Below are 14,673 nucleotides of genomic sequence, written 5' to 3'. Positions count from 1 at the left end.
TAAAACCTGTGGACAGCGTTAGGTTAAACACAGATACAGAAGGGGCGCCTGGTGGCTCAATCAGTTAAGTGGAGAACTTCAGCTCAGGTCATGATTTCACCGCTCGTGAGTTCACGCCCCGCATCAGGCTCTGCTGGCAGCTCAGAGCCTGAAGCCTGTTTCCAGTTTTGTGTCTCCCTCTCTCCCTGTCCTTCTCCCACTCACGCTCTGTCTCTTTTCTCTCAAAAATAAATAAATGTTAAAAAAAATATATTAAAAAAAACAAAAACAGGGGCGCCTGGGTGGCTCAGTCGGTTAAACGTCCGACTTCAGCTCAGGTCATGATCTCGCCGTCTGTGAGTTCGAGCCCCGCGTCAGGCTCTGGGCTGACGGCTCAGAGCCTGGAGCCTGTTTCCGATTCTGTGTCTCCCTCTCTCTCTGACCCTCCCCCATTCATGCTCTGTCTCTCTCTGTCTCAAAAATAAATAAACATTAAAAAAAATTTAAAAAACAAAAACAAAAACACAACACAGATACAGAAACTGTGGGTCTGTGAAAGGCCATAGGTATTAACATCTTACAGCACATTTCTCTACTGCATTTGTGCCAGTATCTAGTAAGTTCTCACCAACTGGATGAACTCCCAACTGGAGGATCCCAAAACTCACTGAGGACTCTGACCAGTTGGTTCCACTAAGAGAATCAGAGACCTAAATTTGTATTGTGCTTACACAAATTTAATGCACACTGAAAGACTTGTTTTGAACACACCAAATATCTATCAAGAAAATAAATGTTATTTAAATAAGAACCTTAAATCAATTCAAAATTTCTCTACCTTCTCTCCTTGTGCCACTAATCCAAAGTAATGCCGAGAAAGGAACACAGAACAGTACACATTCACCATTTTCCTTACACTCTTCAGTAAAATTTACCCTTATAGATTACCATGCCTGTGATTCATTTGGAGCATGTCTCTGTAGACATTTTAGAACGTCCTTTTAGTATAAATGTCATTCTGCTTTAGAAAAGAAGACATTTGTTATCCATAAATACTTAGGCATAATAAAAATATAATACTTACAATATTTTACAAAATCTTTCTGAAAATCCTTTCTGGTGTTGACAAAAGCACGTCCTCTCTCGGTTCCAACGACAAACACATCTGTTTCATACACTGCGATACAGGCCACTTCTGCCTTGGACTTGGCCAATTCTTTACACTGAAATACAAATAAGCAAACCTTATGTTACATACAGGTGTTTAAAAGTACTATTTCTGCTGGATGAATAAAACATCTCACTTCAACTCTTACTACAGAATCTGGAATTAGATGAAGTTCCTAGTTTCTGGCTTAGATAATCACATAAAGAAGAGAGTCACCATTTTTTACAAGTAGCTCTCTTTCTACATAGTTTTGAACCCCAATTTTAAACAGGAGAAAGCAGAATTTTTAACAAAACAAGGCAGAAATCCCTTGCAATCTGTTACAGGCCAAATCCCCGTGAAGCAGACTCAGATTTGCACACGGGCTTACTGGTGGGTACTCTCAATACCAACACCCATGAGACGTGAGGGGCACCGAACTCGGCACAGGCACAGGGAGAGCTGATCACTGGTGCACCTGCATCAGGGGAGCTCCAGAGCTGGAATGCTCCCCCGCAAAGAAAGGGGAGACCTTGGGCAGGGGAGCCTCGAATGCTCACAGCAGCTGGGGGAATTAGTGCATCAGTCCTAAAGGGAAGTTGAAGCCACATCACAACATCTACCACATAATCCCACCTCCAGAAGTATCTCTGTATGAATATACACAATGGGAATCGTGTTGGGCGAATATATTTTTACTAAGTAGGGCTTCTCCTAAGTATATTCCTATGAAATTAAAAGTTCTTAAAAATCTCAAAAACTTCTATAACATTCCATTTTATGGATGTACAATAATTCATTTAGTACTAATATTATTGGAAATATTGGCGATTCTAAGTATCATTCCTTAAAATAACACTGAAATAATAATCTGGGAACAAAATAGAAACAAGAGTCAGAAAACTTTCGACTCTGAAAGCAAATACTTTTAAGGTTCTCAAAACCTACTGCAGACTGCCAAGAAGGTTCTATCAGTTTACGCTCCCATCTGAGCTTCTACAAAAGCGAACTCACAAAAATCTCAAAAATGATACAGTGTAACATTTCAAGAAACATTTTAAAAGGGTATCTTAGTATAATCAATAATCCACTAATTAGCTAGTATCAAACTTAAGGAGTATTGTACCTTAGATATTTTTCTATAAATTAACATATACTCTGCTTATTCTTCTACTATGTTAGTAGTCTGTTTCCCTACTGATGCACAAAAGTACCTCACTTATTTTAGGCACAGAAAAGCTGTTTATGAAATTAAATATACAATTATATATTTTTTCTTCTGGTTTTTAAAATTTGCGCTAATATATTATTTTTTTTACTCATCTAGAATTTCAACTTGGTACATAATAAACACTTGAAGTTTTTTGGGTTTTCTTTTGGTTTTTGTTGTTGATTTGTTTTGTTTGGACCAAATACTCTATGTTCTCAGTACCATTTGTTGCAAACCACAGCTTTCCTCTATTTGGTTTTTATTTACACAAGGACCATTCTCTAATTTCTTAAATAAAAATGATTTGCATAATACTGCTCTACAACATTATCATGTATAATTTTAAAACTACTGAGATGATCAGATATCTTTTGAAATATAATAAAGTCACAGTGCAGAACTTCTGACCTAGAGATGAGTCAACAATTGTTCTGAGCATGAAGAATAACGCCATCCTTTAATTTCGTTACGTTATATTTACATGAGATATACTGTGGCTGCTCACCCAAAAGGAAGTGTTATTTACGTACTTAGGTATGGACAGGGTGCTTGCCTACTCCACTATCCACACTTAGTTGGACATTCCTGTCACCAAAGGCAGTATTTATGAAATGGCAAAGCAAGATGCATGTACAGCCCAAAGATTAGATCAAAGAAATCTATGAGCCAAAGGAAAGATGAAACTGACCTATACACCTATAATTATACTTCACAATTTACAACCAGGAATGTGAGGAGGAAATAAAGGCTGAGAATAATGAAGTGACTTTGCCTAAGAAAATTATAAAGACAGTTTAAAGGAAGAGAATGGGCCCTATATGACCATGTTATTCTACGTATAGTATAGTATTAAAGAAAATCATTTTAATAAACAGAGTATAGAATTTAATCTCTAACCTATCATTTAACATTGCAGCCACAGGGGCACCTGGGCGGCTCAGTCAGTTAAGCGTCTGACTCAATTTTGGCTCAGGTCATGATCTGAGGGTTCGTGGGTTTGAGCTCTGCATCGGGCTCTGTGCTGACAGTGTGGAGCCTACTTGGGATTCTTTCTCTCCTCTCTCTTTACCCCTCATTCTGTCTCTCTCTCTCTCTCAAAAATAAATCAACATTTAAAAAAGAAATAAAACAGCGGCACCTGGGTGGCTCAGTTGATTAAGCGTCCAACTTCGGCTCAGGTCATGGTCTCATGGTTTGTGGGTTCGAGCCCTACATCAGGCTCTGTGCTGACAGCTCAGAGCCTGGAGCCTGCTTCACATTCTGTCTCCCTCTCTCTGCGCCCCTCCATGGCTCACACTCTGTCTACCTCTCTCTCAAAAATAAACGTTAAAAAAAAAATTTTTTTTTAAGTAAATAAAATAACATTATAGCTACAAATGTTGGCTGGTTTTAGGAACACAAGGTAGAAATAAGTTACGTTCAGAAAGTAACAGTATACAGCCACTGAACAGATACTAAACTTTCTGTCTTTAAGGAAATTATTTTTCAAAATTCTCAAATAGTACAAAGAAGGAAAAAAATGCCTTAAGGCGGGGAGGGTAACCAACCCGCAAATTATTTTATACTGACACCTGTGAGATTAAATGCTATCTAATACTAGTCAATAACTAGGATGGAAAATACATAGCCTCCTCCTACTTGGAGTATACTATATTTAATTTCAACATCAGAAAATACCTAAGTCTGATGCATAGAAACCTGCAGGCTGAAATACTATGTTTCTAGCTATAGTTCTGTAAAAACATGATTAAGTTGTATTACTACCATCACAGTAATACAAAAATACAGCAAAAGAAGAATACTTAATAGTTTGCTATAATTAAGTATACGATACAGGTTTCTTAAAAATAAAGAGCTAACACACTACATACGCTGTGAAAGGCAGTAGAGTAAGGTCCACTGTGGGTCACAGCACATATGAACAGAAAAAGAGAGCAGGCCCTCAGGGCCTCCATATCCTGCCAGTGTTCTTTATACAGAGCACCACCCTAGAATATACAAACTCACTCTGAGTGGGTCCAAATATTACACATAAATTCAAAGCTAATGCCTGCAAAACAAGATACTGCCTAAGATATTGGCAGGTAAACAACTACAATTGAATGTAAAACATAAAATATTGACCGAAGTTAAGAATATTCTGAAACATGGTAACAAAATGATTTGAAAGGCTTAAATCCATAATTATTATTTAAGCAAAAAACCTCTTCTTATTATACCAGAAAACGTACTATGTTTACAAAAACAAATCAGTCTCACCCACCGGCTCAATCCTATCCAACTATAAAATTTTTATAGGACGGTAAGGCCATCTCACCATGGACTCAAGAGCAGACATAAGGAACGTCACCACCATCCTGCTCTCCGAGGACTCCTCATCTTCGACGGGCAGGGTAGACATTGCTACTTGGGCCATGATCCCTAGGAAAGCAGTAAGAAAGTGAGCGGCAGAAATTCACAATGTTCTTCTAAACATACGTTGAGAGCTGGTGAGGGTCCCCCACAGATGGCCTCATTTACAGTTTTCTTGCCGGAGAGAAAACATAAGGCTCAGAGACTGAGTATTTGATTTGTCAAAAACTCCTACCCTCTAAGATAGAAAATCTATCCCCTAACTGTCCCACTAAGTTCCATACTATGTCAGCATAACCCCCCAAAATAAATTCAGATGTCACCCACAACCAGTTAAAATCTCTCCCAAGTGAGAGTGAGAGGAGACTGTAAACTCCACAATCCAGTGACCGTTTACGACAGTTTAACACAGGACGTGGATGCAAAGCGGCCTTCGTCCCAGGCCCACGCTGAGTGGGTACAGCAGACTGACGCTGTGGAAGAGAATTTCTTCTTTCTTACTGAGGAAATAGTTTGCAGGACAAACGATATCTAAGATTCCTTTATAATAAGCCTATCGGTCTCTTTGGAAAACGCTTTCTGATACTCGGGTATCAGGCAAGGAGCCTCAGCGGAATCTGAAACACTGTAAAAATACAACACATAAACACCAAATAGTAAATGCTGGCGAAGATGTGGAGAAAGCGGAACCCTCGTGCACTGCCGTTAGGAATGTCAAATGATGTTCCACGGTGGAATACAATTTGGCAGTTCCTAGAAAAATTAAACAGAATTATCGTGACACGGTAATTCCACTTGTGGGTATATACGCAGAAGAACTGAAAGCAGGCACTCAGCTGGGTCTACACCCATGTTCACAGAAGCATCACGCACCACAGCTACACAGGCGGAAATGACCCAAATGTCCACGGTCAGCTGAACGGACGCGCAGATGTGATACATCTATACGACAGAATAGAACTCAGCCTAAAGAGGAAAGAAGGTCTGAAACATGCTACGACGTAAGTGAACCCTGAAAATGTTCTTCTATGTGAAATAAGCCAGACGCAAAAAGACAACTATTGTGATTCTACTCACATGAGAGACCTCGAATTCGTCTAATTTGCAGAGACGGGAAGTAGAACGGTGGTTGCCAGGGACTAGGAAGACTGAGTGGCGGGGATTTATTGTTAGTGAGCATAGTTTTAGTTTGGGATGATGAAAAGCTCTGGAACTAGATACTGGTGATGATTGCGGAACAATAATGAATGCATATAATGTCAGGGAAGTACTTTTAAAAATGGTTAAAATTGGAGTGCCTGGGTGGCTCAGTCGGTTAAGCGTCCGACTCTTGATTTTGGCTTAGGTCATGACCTTGCAGTTCATGGGTTCGAGCCCCAAGTCAGAGCCTGGAGCCTGCTTGGGATTCTCTCACTCTGGCCCTCCTCTACTCAGGCTGGGGCCCACACAAAAGTAACAGAGCACAGATACTTAGGAATTAAAACTTGACAATGAAAGACAGTAACAAAAATAATGACGACTTATCCCTGGATCTGTGAACAAACAGAAGCAATTCTGTTTTCCAAAACAAGATCTCTATCTTGAATGGAGATGGAGTCAGGAAAAGCAGCATTAAGCAAGAGAATGGTTAGAAATCATTTTCCCTAACAGCTTTGGTCCCATTCTTACCTCTTAGACAAATTAAGTTTTTTTTTTTAAATTTTGGTTAATGTTTATTTTTGAGAGAGAGACAGTGCAAGCAGGAGAGGGGCAGAGACAGAGGGGGACAGAGGATCCGAAGCTGGCTCTGTGCTGACAGCAGAGAGCCCCATGTGGGGCTTGAACTCGTGAACCATGATATCAGTACCTGAGCCGAAGTCAATGCTTAACTGACTGAGTCACCCAGGTGCCCCTCGGATAACTAAGTTAAAGTAAATTTATATTAAAATGTGGTTCAGTCAATGGGGCGCCTGGAGCTCAGTCGGTTGGGCATCCGACTTCAGCTCAGGTCATGATCTCGAGGTTGGTGGGTTCAAAAGCCCTGGGTTGGGCTCTGTGCTGACGGTTCGGAGCCCGGAGCCTGCTTCGGATTCTGTGTCTCCCTCTCTCTCTGCCCCTCCCTGACTTGTGCTCTGTGTCTGTCTCTCAAAAATAAATAAAAACATTACAAAAAAAATGTTTTTAATAAATAAATAATAAATAAATAAAATGTGGTTCAGTAAAAATGGACAACAAAGCCATATCATTTGCCATAATTAGAACATTCACCTAGGATATACCGTCATTATTTCTCATAGCATTTATTCATAATCTCACTTTTCATTCAATTCTCCAGCAAGGAAAAGAGGAGGTATGTTCTCATTTTACGAATGCAGTGATGTGTCAAGGTCATATAGCCACTATCAGTGCCAGAACACAACACTAGGACAAAAGTTTCTGCCTACTGCTATTTCCACTATTCACCCTAAATTGCTGGAAATCTGTCATGAGGTCATTCGTGTTCAATGAGTGTTAAGAAATAGGAGACAGAGGCCACGCCGACAGCCCTGTGGGGGTGCCACAGGCGACGAGAGGTCCTATTTCATTACCAGAACTCAGGAGGCATCACAGCAATGTTCAATGGGAAGAACCTTGGAGGTGACCAGTCCCGTCAAGCTTGATGGGGAAGGATGAATTTTGTTTGGGGCTTTCTGTTCTCAAGAAATGTGTGTATATCCGCATTACAACAGAAATTCTCTGAATTGTTCTCTGTCCGCCCCAAGAGGTCATTTCCCTGATTAGCTGAGTCAAGACCACTCAAGGAACACTCCCTGGCACCCTCCCTGGGCAACTGCTGCCCTTCTCTCTTCTTTCCCAGAAAGGAACTGCCATCACATAGCGGCATTAACGACAGATACAAGGGACACACACCAGGCCAGGCTGCTGACACAAGCTTATGGGACAGGAGACGTGACAGTCACTGTAAGGGAGAAAGAGAGGACAAAAGCAAAACAGAAGTATTCACAGAACCTAGAAAAAAGAACTTCACAGGAGACGGTGTTCCCATAAAATACTTGAGCAGAACCCATGTAGTCTTTCTTCTTGCTTTATTTTAAAAAGGGTGTGTGTGTGTGTGTGTGTGTGTGTGTCACTAGAAATGAACAATAAAAAAAAGCACCATTGAAAGCAACTAAAATAGGGCAGTTAGCTCTGTGCTCAAGGAATGCAAATACCCATATTTGTATCTCTGAATTTCATCAGTGATATTCTCTGGAACAAAAAGGAAAATGAACAAAATAATCATGTACTCCATAAGACAGTAAATACAAAAACAGAATGGATCCCTTTGAGTCTTTTATATACAGGCAAGGAAGAAGAACTGACCTAAGACAATTCATAGGGTGAACCCACGTTAGACAAGAAAATGACTTCTGGTTTCTGGATTTGTAACCTGTGTTCACTCCCCACTGTGTATCTCTGATGCGGTCTTAGTAAAGGAGGGGTGGTAGACAGAAAAAAGGTGATCTCTTTATAAGGCGGTCATCCAAGGCAGAAGACCAACGGTCAAGGAACAACCCAGTGGGTGTCCAATACTTAGAGATGTACTATCCGTACTATCCAATATGGTAGCCAGTAGCCACATGTAACTATTTTCATGAAAAACTAAAATTCTGTTCCTCAGTTGTACTAGCTACCTTTCAAGAGCTCGGTGTCCACATGTAGCTAGTGGCTACTATATTGCAGATCACAGAACATTTCCATCATCACAAAAACCATACTGCTACAGAGATTACACCATGTTGCATAAGTTCATTTAAGCTTATTTGTGAGAAGTAATTCTCAGGACCCCTTGAGCCACCATGGTGGTACCTGTAGTATCTCTGGTAGGTGTCCTGAGAGGAGGAACACAGAAATACAGTTTTATGATACGTTATGATTAAAATGCCCATGAGACAGCAGGGACATAGACCCTCAGGATAAATTACTAAAATTCCAAGGAGGCTAACCCCCTATCAGGGCAACGACCTTGCCTCCATGATCAGCCAGCATCATCTATTTGCCACATTACATATTCTTATAGCATAAATTCTTCATCCCAGCTATGTAGCAGCCCATCAAAATGGAATCATAACAATTTCTCTAAGCATCTTCATAAATATATCTTTTGTTGGGGCACCTGGGTGGAGCTCAGTCATGTAAGCGTCTGACTTCGGCTCAGGTCATGATCTCACGGCTCATGAGTTCAAGCCCCGAGTTGGGGCACAGAGCCGGCTGCCTGCTTCAGATTCTGAGTCTCCCTCTCTCTGTCCCTCCCCCATTGGCGCTCGCGCTCTCTCTCTCTCTCTCTCTCTCAAAAACAAACAGTAAAAAAAAATTTTTAAATAGATATGTCTTTTGCCTTATTTCCATATTTTAAAATTCTTCATACTGAAAGAGATAAATTGTACGAACATCTTTATAGCTCTTGATATATCACACCAAAATTTTTACACTGTTTCCAGAAATGTTTAAAATATACGAAATTCAGGGTGCCTGGCTGGCTCAGTCACTATAGCATGTGACTCTTGATCTTGGGGTCATAAGTTTAAAACCCATGTTGGATGTAGAGATTATTTTTAAAAAGCACGTTATTTAAAAGAATAATAACAATAAATTATGCTAAATTCACCAGCCTCACCAACACTTTGGATGCACAGCTATGACCTAATCACTATGAATACCTTATTACTACCAAAGTAGTCGAACTTCCTTGCTTATTAAAGAAACACTTTTCATAGTTTTATTATTTATATTTCTTCTTAGGTGACTCAGATCCTAGGTCCATTACTAAACTGATGTCTGATGGTTTCATGTTTGCATAAACTGTCAATAATTTTTTTTTAAAGCAGGCTCCATGCCCAAAGTGGGGCTTGAACTCACGATCCTGAAGTTGAGTCACATGTTCTACCAAAACTATCAGTAATTTTCATTCCCAATCCAGGCTTTCAATTCTGATTATTATTACACGAATGAATATTTTTGTGTGTGTTTTTATGTTTTTTCGGCTCTTTTATGTGTTTAATTCTGTACTTCCAAATGCAGCATCATTTTTGCTTCAATCTTTCATCTTTATTTAACCACACATTTAAGAGTCTTTGTTTATTCTCTTTGCACCTCAAGACTTTCCTTCTGCCTGAAGTTAATCCTTTAAAATTTCTTTCTCATGGCAAACTTTTGTGTGCTAAAAGTCCTTTTATTCTTCTAAGATATTTTCACTAGAATAGAAATCTAGGTTGAGAACTTCTTACTTTCAGCACACTGAGGTTATTTCATTATAGTCTGGCCTCCATCCTGTGAAGATAATCCCCATCTGTATGCCTGCTGTTTTTAGGATGTTCTTTCTTCGATGCATCTAGATGCGCCCTTCTTTCTATTCAGTACGTCATTCGCTGGGCTTCGCCCTTCTTTCTATTCAGTATGTCATTCACTGGGCTTCTCGAAAGAGGATTCCTTGTGGTAAATTCTCAGCTGTTACCTCTTCAGATACTGACTCTGTCCCGTTCTCTGTCTGCCATCCTGTGAGACTCAGATGGAATGGGTGCTGATAACTAAGACTCATACCCTCTTCTGCATTTTTCTCATTTTTCCTCTCTTTTGTAAACTCTTTCCTCAGACTCACTTTCTGCTTCACCAATTCTTTCTTTTTATTTTGTTCACAATTTTCATTTCTAAGATTCCTATTTGTTGTTATGTAACATTTTAGTCTCCTACTCCCTAGAGACTTTCAAGCCTGACATACGTCTTTAAATATAAGAGAGGTAAGGGATGCCTGGTGGTTCAATTGGTTGAGCATCCAACTTTTGATTCTGGCTCAGGTCAGGATCCCAGGGTCATGGGATTGAGCCCCATGTTGAGCTGTGCAGTGGACACAGAGCCTCCCTGGGATTCTCTCTCTCTCGCTTCCTCTGTCCCTATCCCCTGCTCGTGCTGTCTCTCAAACATAACAGAGGTGGTTGTTTTATGGTCTCTGATAATTCAAAAAAAATCTTAGCTGTATTTCTATTGCTTATGGTTCTTGCTCATATTCATGGTACTTGTTCCCATGTATGCCTGATTATCTTCTACTATGTGCTGGTCACTTTACATTAAAAAGTTATTTTTGGGGCGCCTAGGTGGCTCAGCCAGTTAAGTGTCTGACTTTGGTTCAGGTCATGATCTCACGGTTTGTGAGTTCGAGCCCCGCTCTGTGTCGGGCTCTGTGCTGAAAGGTCAGAGCCTGGAGCCTGCTTTGAATTTTGTGTCTCCCTCTCTCTGCCCCTCCCCTGCTTGCACACTCCCTCTCTTTCTCTCAAAGATAAATAAATGTTAAAGAAAAAATTTTTTTTTTTTACTCCCCGGGGCGGGGGGGGGGGGGGGCGCTGGGTGGCTCAGTTGATTAAGCATCTAACTCTTGATTTCAGCTCCGATCATAATCTTGTGGTTTGTGAGTTAGAGCCCTGCATCAGGCTCCAAGCAGACGGCACAGGACCTGCTTGGGATTCTCTCTCTCTCCCTCTCTGTCTGCTCCTCCCCCACTTGTGCTTTCTCTGTCAAAACAAATGAACATAAGGAGGAGAAAGAGAAAAAAAAAGAAGAAAACATTTCTTTAAAAAATTATTTTAATGGGGCTCCTGGGTGGCTTAGTTGGTTAAGCATCTGACTTTGGCTCAGGTCATAATCTTGCGTTTCGTGAGCTCGAGTCCCACGTTGGGCTCTGTGCTGACAGCTTGGAGCCTGGAGCCTGCTTCGGATTCTGTGTCTCCCTCTCTCTCTCTGTCCCTCCCCCAGTCACACTTTGTCTCTCTCCCTCAAAAATAAACAAACATTAAAAAATATATTTTTTAATTGTTAAAAACATTTATTTTAAATGTGGACCCTAGAGGCACCTGAGTGGCTCAGTTGGTCAAGCATCAGACTCTTAATTTTGGCTCAGGTTATGATTTCAGTCATGAGACTGAGTCCCACATCATGTTTTGAGCTGAGCGTGGAGTCTGCTTAAGATTCTCTCTCTGGAGGCACCTGGGTGGCTCAGTCGGTTAAGCGTGCCACTCTTGACTTCAGCTCAGGTCACAGTCTCACGGTTCGTGAGATCAAGCCTTGCCTCTGGCTCGGCACTGACAGCACGGAGACTGCTTGGGATTCGCTCTCTCCCTGTTTTCTCTCCCCGGCCTCCAAAATAAATAAATACAATTAAAAAAAAAAAAAAAAAAAAAAGATTCTCTCTCCCTCTCCCTTGCCCCTCCCCACCAGCCTCGGATTAAGACAGGTCCCTCCAGGTATCTAGGAACACTACCTGCTTGGATTGCCATAATCCAAGTTCAAGGCTTCAGGTTCCTTGGGCCACCCAGATGTTAACACAGACCACAAATAGGGATGCAGACTAGCTTAATCACCCTCATCCAATCTGGAGTCTTACTAGGGGGGAGAAAAGGTCTATTTGACCCCCATGCTCTGTGCAGGCTCTGGGCTTCAACTTCTGAGCCTCTCATCCCACAAGGAGGTAAAACTGGTAGACACCCTCAGGACAAAAGTGATTTTTCATTTCTATTCTCTAAGTTCCCACTTTCTTTTTCCTAGCAGCCTTTCTGTATTAGCCCTTCCAAGTTTGCATTTTATCAACTTTGTTATTTTTACCAGTTTTGTTTTATAATCTCTTAAAAATTATTTTAATGTTTATTTTTAGAGGGGGAGAGAGAGGGAGAGAGCACAAGTGGGGAGGGGCAGAGAGAGAGGAAGAGAGAATCCCAAGCAGCCTCCACCCTGCCGGCACAGGGCCCGAAGCGGGGCTCAAACTCACGAACCATGAGATCATGACCTGAGCTGAAACCAAGACTCAGACATTTAACTGACGGAGCCACCCAGGAGCCCCTGTTACACAATTTTAGAACATTCTTATTAGTTCCACCAACTTTGGGAACCACAGCTTATGATATTCTTTATTCTGAAGAATAACTTTATGCATTTGCTAGAACAAATTCCTATTTCAAACCACCAAGAAGGGAATTTTTACTGTTTTAGTTAATTATTCAGCCTAAAGGTTGCACCAGCTCCACATGCAGCTAGATCCAGGAACACAAGACGTCACTGGAGTTCGCTCTACTCCAATAGTGTCCTTGAGCAGATGGGTTTCTTCCCTAAGGCAGAGATGAAGGCCACATGTATCTTTAAGCTTACCACACATCTGGTACCGTGATCTCAGAGGCAGCAGACTATTGTATCTACTACGTTGTGCACGAAATTCTGGGGGTTTGTGTCCCCAGCCTGCCCCCAGCCTAGCCTAATTACAGTGGCTGGGCAGAACAAGATTATCCGGGGCACACTGGGGCTGGCAGTCTAGCCAGACCCACGTGGAAGAGTCAGGCAGTTGGGGGTGCCTGGCTGGCTCAGTCTGCAGAGCATGCAACTCTTGAGCTCTTCATCTCAGGGCTGTGGGTTCAAGCCCCACGTTGGGCGTGGAGCCTACTAAAGGAAAAAATAAATAAAAAGGCGGAACAGTGCTTGCCTGCAGCCACCTCACTCTGCTGTATCTTCTTTCCCATTTTTTCAATATCCTTAATTCGTCCACTCTGAGTGTTGTCTGACTTTATTTTTGTTTCCCTGATTTGACTTTAATTCTCCTTTATGAGTTTCAAAGACGAACTTAATTGGCCTGTTGCTGTTTCATAGGTCTTTTATCCTGGTCAGCTATTGTTTAAGATGTGATGCCTATTTTCTCTCTCTGAAAACAGACCCGGTCATTCTTTACAATCTTCTTCTGTTTCTTGTTGGAGATCCATTTCAGGGATTAGGTTTATTCGTGGTCTTACTGTTCTGATCTGCTCTACCTCAAAATAAGCCAGTAACTAATTCCATATAAATTTTCATTTGGCCATACTTCTGCTTTTAGTTTATTGATCCTTGCTGTTAATGCTAAACAGCAAAATAACAAAAAATATTTTATAGTGAGTCAAATCGTGAAGATTTTCACACGTGCCATTATCACTCTAACAACAACAACAACAACAACAACCCCTGAGATCCTTAATATTTATTATGGTGATCTCTAAAATATTACTGAATGTTCAGTATTTCTGATTCAAATCTAAGCTCCGGATCCCACTGGTAAATGGGGAAGGTACTAGATTACACTGATACTATCTTTTTTTAAATTACATTCATGCCCTATTTCTTTTTTATTACTTTGTTAATTTCAACAAGTTATCTTTTCATTTCAGTCTTATAACACATAATCTTAGGTCAAGGGAAAAAAAAAAAAAATCAACATATTTTGGTGCAACCTCCCTGCTCCATTATGTTATAAATGAGAGGCCCAGCCCAGAAAGATTAGCCGTCTTGCTAAGGTCATAAGGAAAGTTAATTTTATAACAAGCGACTGGAATCTGGGTCTCCAAATTCCAAATTACCTCTTTCATACACAATAATAATCAAAGAAAAGCAGGTTGAATAAAAAGGAACCCAAAGTAAATAATTACACAGGGATTAAAACTGTAATACTAGGCAATCTTTATGAGGCAGTAAATTAACTGCCACCCACTGTAAACAAACTGAAGCAAAAGGAAAGTATCCTTTTTGTCCATAAAACAAAGATGCCGGTGGACACTGAGGAACACTTCATATATATCAACATCAGTCACGTTCTATGAAGAAAATAAAGGATTTGAGTCAAAGCAAAAAAACGAATTACAAACCTAGTGTCTAGATGAACACGTAATTTGTGTCACAAAATGCTGACAGGCACGATCAGGAAACATATCTCCTCTAACAACTACCAACAGCCCTCAGAACTGACTCGGTCAAATCTTAGTTAAAAAATCTAAGACCCAGGAGCTACTCTCAACCAGGAGGAAATGGATTCAAACTGATAGAGAAGTAGCAAGCCCGTTATTTTATTCTATTCTCAAAAACTTTAATTATTTCAAATTTTTCCGCAGACTGCTAGGGTTATCTCAGCTATTTTTAAGCAATTAAGATCTAACCTGTGTATTTACTTAAGTATGGTGAAATAAAC

At 40.6% G+C, this 14,673-nt stretch overlaps 1 protein-coding gene across 7 annotated transcripts in view; it reads right to left on the bottom strand.

Moving 5' to 3' along the window:
• Positions 1–14,673, bottom strand: part of GTF2I (general transcription factor IIi) — a 108,333-nt gene that overhangs the window by 78,087 nt on the left and 15,573 nt on the right. For all 7 annotated transcript variants that reach the window (XM_011290345.4, XM_011290346.4, XM_011290342.4 and 4 more), the window contains exons 2-3: positions 4,654–4,757; positions 1,064–1,202 (exon numbers count right to left, since the gene is read on the bottom strand). In XM_011290345.4, coding sequence (XP_011288647.1) covers positions 1,064–1,202; positions 4,654–4,752 — 238 coding nt within the window. In that variant the 5' untranslated portion in view covers positions 4,753–4,757. The remainder of the gene's footprint in view (positions 1–1,063; positions 1,203–4,653; positions 4,758–14,673) is intronic.

The sequence above is a fragment of the Felis catus genome, chromosome E3 (assembly GCF_018350175.1).
Source record: "Felis catus isolate Fca126 chromosome E3, F.catus_Fca126_mat1.0, whole genome shotgun sequence".
In the NCBI taxonomy this organism is placed as follows: domain Eukaryota; kingdom Metazoa; phylum Chordata; class Mammalia; order Carnivora; family Felidae; genus Felis; species Felis catus.
Note: the sequence above shows the minus strand (reverse complement) of the source record. Positions and strands in the feature narration are given on the sequence as shown.